The 6,509-nt window shown below is 42.0% G+C and overlaps 1 protein-coding gene across 3 annotated transcripts in view; it reads left to right on the forward strand.

Moving 5' to 3' along the window:
- Nucleotides 1-6,503, forward strand: part of KDM3A (lysine demethylase 3A) — a 34,147-nt gene extending 27,644 nt beyond the window's left edge. The window contains exons 19-25 of one of the 3 annotated variants that reach the window (XM_009648874.2): nucleotides 983-1,073; nucleotides 1,681-1,811; nucleotides 2,626-2,745; nucleotides 2,833-2,972; nucleotides 4,539-4,715; nucleotides 4,798-4,932; nucleotides 5,479-6,503. In XM_009648874.2, coding sequence (XP_009647169.1) covers nucleotides 983-1,073; nucleotides 1,681-1,811; nucleotides 2,626-2,745; nucleotides 2,833-2,972; nucleotides 4,539-4,715; nucleotides 4,798-4,932; nucleotides 5,479-5,559 — 875 coding nt within the window. In that variant the 3' untranslated portion in view covers nucleotides 5,560-6,503. Of the gene's footprint in view, nucleotides 1-982; nucleotides 1,074-1,680; nucleotides 1,812-2,625; nucleotides 2,973-4,538; nucleotides 4,716-4,797; nucleotides 4,933-5,478 lie in introns of all 3 variants that reach the window. The other 2 variants (XM_035888616.1, XM_035888618.1) reach the window with 2 other exon arrangements.
- The last annotated feature ends 6 nt before the right edge of the window (nucleotides 6,504-6,509 follow it).

A 6,509-nucleotide genomic window follows, 5' to 3' on the forward strand; every position in this document is an offset into this window, starting at 1 on the left:
GTCCCGAGCCGCGATCACTCCCCCCGAGCCGCGATCACACAGCTCGAGCTGCGACCACTCTGCCCGCGACCGACCGAACCGAACGACCGACCAAACGAACTAACCCCCCCGAGCATGACGTTATATGGTCTGGAATAGCTCTTTGGTCAGTTTGGGTTAGCTGTGCTAGCTGTGCTGTACTCCCAGCTTGTTATGCACCTGGACGAGCAGAAGAAGCTCAAAAAGTCCTTGAGTAGTTTGAGCACTACTTGGCAACAGCTGAAAACATCAGTGTGTTATCAACATTCTTCTGGTACTAAATCCAAAACACAGCACTATGCTAGCTACTGTGAAGAAAATTAACTCTATCCCAGCTGAAACCAGGACAGGTGCTCACAAGGTAATTGGTTCTGCTATTTTAACTGGCAGGTGCCTTTTGCTCCTAAGGAACTTAAAGTTATTTTGTATAAAAATGGGTTTAGGGGAGGCAAGTGTGAGGTTTGGCATTGTTTTCACTTCTGGGTGAAAACAAACTCCGTCCAGGAGAATTAATACTTGCCATGGTATCTGGAGAAGTTCTTCCTCTGTTTGTGTGATGTAAACTTAGGGAATCTGGTACCTGGGGCAAGAAGAGTGGGAGCTGGAAGGCTCACTTACACCTTTCTTTTCTGTTACTCTATCTTTGAAAAGATTTGGCTTTCTCATCAGCTGCTCCAGCCTGAAACATGGAACAGTTGCCCGAGCTAAATTGTAGGAAATGCTTGGGCAGTGGAGCTGGTAAAGGCTACTACTCCTCTAGTCTGAAATCTCACGTTGTAACACATTTGTCATGGCAGTAATACCCAACTGTGGTGTTGGATGAACTTGTAGGTCTTTGGTTCTACATAAATAGTTGCAGAATGAACATGATTTTAAGCTAAGATAAGGATTTCTTCATCTTGATCCTTTGGATTTTGAATTGCCCAACTATTACAAGCTAAGACTTGTTAATATTTGACAATAGGTCGCCTGAGAACAGAAGAAGGAGAGCCAATGGTGTTGAAGCTTAAAGACTGGCCTCCAGGAGAAGACTTCAGAGATATGATGCCTTCTCGGTATGAATTTACTAAGAAACTTAGTAAACTTCATCAATTGTGTGGTTACACCCCCAGAATAATGGAACGTAGGAATACTGTTATGTTTTGACATCTGCTTCAGCTTTGAGAAGCAGTTGGTCACATGTGAGCCATTTTGTTTCTCAGAGAAGCCTGACACAGCTGGAAATGCTAAACAAGTTTAATGATAAATTTTTATGTAGTTCATTGTACTTGTTGCTAAGTAAAGTGGGTACCTGAAATTGCTAATGATTGGTTAAACTTTGGAAGCTTCCTAAAAGCCGAAGTCATTTTTGAAACCTAAAGTTCAGTTGAAGTTTATTTTTTTGCCAAATGTTTTTAAGTATTGTGACTTACTCTATTTGATACTAGTCGAGGTGATTACACAAGGAAATAGCATTACTCCAGAGCAGTTAAATTTGTTTATCTGCTGTATTCCTGTGTCTTGCTTGTTTTGTTCCTTTTCATGGTCTCCAGTAAACCCCCTGGGGGAAGGAGTACAGTTTTTCAACTGAAAAAAGCTTTTGTTGCAGACTACTTTAGTCTGGGGTTGGTTTTTTTTTTTTTTTTCCAGTTTCTAACATTAAATTGTGCTGTATTACTTCAGGTTTGATGATTTGATGAAAAATATTCCATTGCCAGAATACACTAGGAGAGGCGGCAAGCTCAACCTTGCCTCTCGACTACCCAACTATTTTGTGCGACCGGATTTGGGCCCTAAGATGTACAATGCATATGGTAAGGAATTTTTCACTCTAAAGGTCACATTGACCAGACATTCAAATAAATTTACTGTAAACTAAATTAATTCTTGTTGTTGTAGACAATTTGATTAATCCCATTGATCTGAAAACCTAATTATTGGCTCGCTTATAGGTATTAGTGATGTCCAGAGCCTTATATGACTTTATTAAATGTTTTTTGCTCAGGTGGTTTCAAGCCAATATTTATTCCCAGTCTTCCAATCCACTTGGTCCCCATGTGTGTACACAGCCCCTCTTCCCTGTAGCTGGCCACATGTATCTGTTGTTTTTCTACTTCTGGCTGTATCACTCTTGTTACTTCTCCTTTTTGGGCTGTATTTAGTTTTTAATCTCTTCTTGAGCAGTTCTTTCCATGGCTAGCTCATCTGCCATCACTCAAAAGGCATTTAAAACCAAGCATGATCGTGGCCAGAAGAGATCGTGGCTAGTAAATACTGTAGCAGCTGCCTTTTAGAGTGGAAAAAGAGACTGTTTCTGAGAAGGCTTTATTCTAAACTGCTGTAGAAACCCTCTTCTAGCAGGACTGAAACATGACTTTATATATCAGGCAGGCTAGGTATCGATACAGATCAATGTGTCAGCTTGATGTCTCAGCCTGTGAACTGATCGCTTGGGAAGACACAAACAGGATGGGGCAAGGTCCTGGATATAAAGTATATTCCTGTACTGGAATCATTTGCTGATAAAAGTAAAAGCTCTGGTCTTTTCAGCTAGCGCTGCTGAGAGTGGCATAAAGTTTCTTTTTGTCTTGCTAATCTACCTGCTACTCTCTTACCCCCCCACCCCAGGCTTAATAACACCAGAGGATAGAAAATACGGCACAACAAACCTCCATTTAGATGTGTCTGATGCAGCCAATGTTATGGTTTATGTGGGTATCCCCAAAGGCCAGGCTGATCAAGAAGAAGGTAAAGTCTTTCTTGTGTTCTGGGGGGGTTATTTCTGTGGCTGGAGGGAAGGTCCCTTAGTGAACTGCTTGTGTTTACTCTCAACAGAAGTGCTTAAAACCATACAAGATGGTGATTCTGATGAATTGACAATTAAGCGTTTTACTGAAAGTCGAGAAAAACCTGGAGCTCTGTGGCATATTTATGCTGCTAAAGATACAGAGAAAATCCGGGAATTCCTTAAAAAGGTAAGCTGTTATATCTTAAACTGATCTTCTGTCTGTGTAGGCTGGCAAATAGGTACCCTTGGACTCTTCTCCTCCTTTCTATCCCAGTTGTTCTGGAAACAAACGTACCTGAGTTGTATCCAAGACTGAACTTCTCCTGTGCCATGAATCTTGTAGGATCTGAGGAGGGTTGTGAGTTGAAGCTTGAGGTTATCCTGTATGCAGATACACTGCTGTTGCCCACGCTGCTTACAGCACAAGTAATGAAGTTACATAATGAATAAAAACATAGCTGGTTTAGATTTAAGCAAAACCATTTTCATCTTTAATTAGATCCTTCTTAAAAGCATGCACATGAGATGCTCTTGGGAAATGTCAGAGCAATATGTGGTCTGTAAAATTCTTCCTTGTTCTCTCCCTCTTCCTACTTTTTTCTTTTTCCCCATACCATTATGAAGTTTGGATTAAGGGAAAAGCATGAGGTATTTTGGGTGATGTTTTCATGGGAGTTAAAGGTTTAGCAGAGATGTGATGCTACATCCAAAAGGGCTTGTTTCAGTATTTATATTTACCACAAATCATAGAATCGTAGAATGTTTTGGGTTGGAAGGGACCCCTAGAGGTCATCTAGTCCAACCCCCCAGTCCAGTGTTCTTGGTGGTCTTAATTCTGGAGCTTCTTTTTGGGCTCTAAAAGGGGGAAGAGCTCATATGCTGATGTGTAAAAGGAGAAATGGGATGATCTGATTGACTGCTGGCCTTGTCAGCCTTGCTGCTGTCTCGGGCAGAAGCTTAGAGAGGCTGAAGCAGATTTGTTTAGGATCAACAAAGAACAAATCTTACACTTGATAAAACATGATGCTGAATTTGATAAGCATTGGCATTTTGAGTTTTGACATTTGAGTCTCTCACCTCTTCTTGGTCCCAGTGTACATGCCTGCAGGTGTGAAGCTTTCAGCAGCTTGTCTTGGAGTAGAACCAAGCTGTTTATCTCCTCCCAAATGAGTTTTTGGGCTACAGTCCTGGGTGTGAATGGTTGCCACAGCAAATTGTATTTATACTGGAACTTTTTGCAGAAATTCTCTCCTCACAGCCCTCAAACTTCTCTTCTGAAGTGCTTTTTGTGCCTCCCAGCCTTGTTTCTCCTGAAAACCTAGTTTGAGTCCTCTGGTTTGCTCAGTGAGCACGCTGACTAGTGCTGGCCTTGGGGCAGACACCCACCAAATTCCACACTCAGTAGTTTCTTCCAGTTACAGGCCATAGCAGTGTAAGAGTACTGATCCCACATATGACAGCAGTTCCCACTGTGAACACGCCTGAGTTGCTTAACCCGTCTGTTTCTTCTTACCATAAATGAGGTTTTCTTGCATTTCCTATATCCGCGTTTGCAATGTGTCTGTGAAGCAGGAGGGACTGAGACAAACTAAGGCCTGAATAAGAATCCAAACCATTCCTTGTGTAACCCTCGGACCTGAACGCAGGGCGCAGGTCCCTGTCTGGCATGCATGCATATGGAATATCACAGATGCATCTCGATTGTCCAGTGAGACTGGTATATTGTAATTCCTGTCGTCTTGTGACTTTCCAGGTTGCGGAAGAACAAGGTCAAGAAAACCCTGTAGATCACGATCCCATTCATGATCAGAGTTGGTACTTGGACCGATCGCTAAGGAAACGCCTTCATCAAGAGTATGGAGTTCAAGGCTGGGCTATTGTACAGTTTCTAGGAGATGTAGTTTTCATTCCAGCAGGAGCTCCGCACCAGGCAAGGACCAGGGACACCGTTACAGCCTGACCACTTGGGCAGACTTTTGAGCGCATGGCTAATGCTTGTTTGTTCTCTCTAGGTTCATAATCTGTACAGTTGTATTAAAGTTGCGGAAGACTTTGTATCCCCAGAGCATGTCAAACATTGCTTCTGGCTCACTCAGGAATTTAGGTATCTGTCGCATACGCATACGAACCATGAAGATAAATTGCAGGTAACTTACCAATGCTCAAGCTGAACCCTGCTCCTCTTAACCCTTTCAAAAAAACCCACCAAAAATCAGCAAACCACCCTCACCAAACCCACAGGGGGTGTGTCTGTGCAACCCAAGTGGCTCTCATGCTCCCATCAGCTTTCATGCATGCTCAGATCAGCTTTCATGCATTGGATCATGAAGAGGAATTTCCACGGGTTTTAGTGTTCCTTAGTAGTTTTGAGGAAGCCTTCTGAAGTTTCTCCTGAGATTCTTTCGAAATGCTTCTTTCTTCCAATTCTTCCAATTGTTTTCCCTCTCGCTGAGCTTGCAGTACACTTCTTGAGCTACAGGGTGCCCCTTTATATCCTGCTAGAATTTGAACCTTGTTTCATAAGTCACCGATTTAAGCGAAGCCCGTGCAGGTGAGCATGTTGAGGAGAGCAGCGGGGGGTGTGGGGACGCGGGCCAGCTGTGCGAGCGTATTCTGTGTGTCAGGGGCTTCCAGCCTGACCTGAACCGTGCTGCTTGCGCGTAAAACTAAACGCCTTTTTCCTTTCCTCCAAGGTGAAGAATGTCATATACCACGCTGTTAAAGATGCCGTCGGGATACTGAGAGCTAACGAATCCAGCCTTAGCAGACCGTGAAGCAGAAAGCCTTAACCACACACTATGAAACAGAAGCGTTGGCAGCTGTTTTAATTACTCAGTCAGGACCTCTGTGGACTTTGAGATTACATGAATGTTACCTCATCTTCCTTTCAGCAGTACCAGAGGATCGTGGTACTATGTTCTGTGTATTCTTCCAATGTTTACAAACCTGATGTGTATATGTAGTAATATGTATGGACTGTGGCATACTGTGAATGCTCAGTTGCAACAGAACTTTATATGGAGTTGCTCTCCAAACTGTACAAAATACCTCCTATAGAACTGTCGGAAACTATTCCAAATTACTCGTTTGAAAAATATTATTCAAGACATTGTAAAGCTCCACTTTTTAAAATTTATTTTGGGGTGGGAGGCAGTACGGAGTCACGTGATTTAATAACCAATTTACATAAAATAAGAATGCGGTTCTGGAATTTCACATTAACATAGAACTAGCATTTAAAAGTAGCTTTAAGCTATTGTATAGTAACATAGAGATGGGGGTTAACCATCTTTAGGTAAATGTATTTAAATTTCTAAATGTTAAAAGAAACTTTTAATCAAATGTCTTCTGTTTGAAACTGCTCTTTAATTTGAACTGATGTTTGATTCTCTGGTTTTTAACACTGAATGGTCTACATAAAATTCTTCTATTTCAGATATTGTTCCTTGCCTGGCTTCTTCAGTTGACTCTTTACAATGTAATTAATTTGATGCAGTGCTTTGGAATGCAAAAGAAAATAGTGTATGGTGTGCATACAGTGTATGGTGTGCATACTGTTTTTTTTTTTAAAGCATCCAAGGGCTTAGAGAATTGAATTTAGTGACAGATCTGTTCGTAGCTTTTGTTGGTTAACCAAAAGGTGGCTTCCAGCCAGTACCAGTACCGTGGTCTCTATCACCCAAGTTTTGCAGCTTCAGTCTTAAATGGCACACAGGTTGCTCCA

Source organism: Egretta garzetta, unplaced genomic scaffold, assembly GCF_000687185.1.
Source record: "Egretta garzetta isolate BGI_Z169 unplaced genomic scaffold, ASM68718v1 scaffold241, whole genome shotgun sequence".
Classification (NCBI taxonomy): domain Eukaryota; kingdom Metazoa; phylum Chordata; class Aves; order Pelecaniformes; family Ardeidae; genus Egretta; species Egretta garzetta.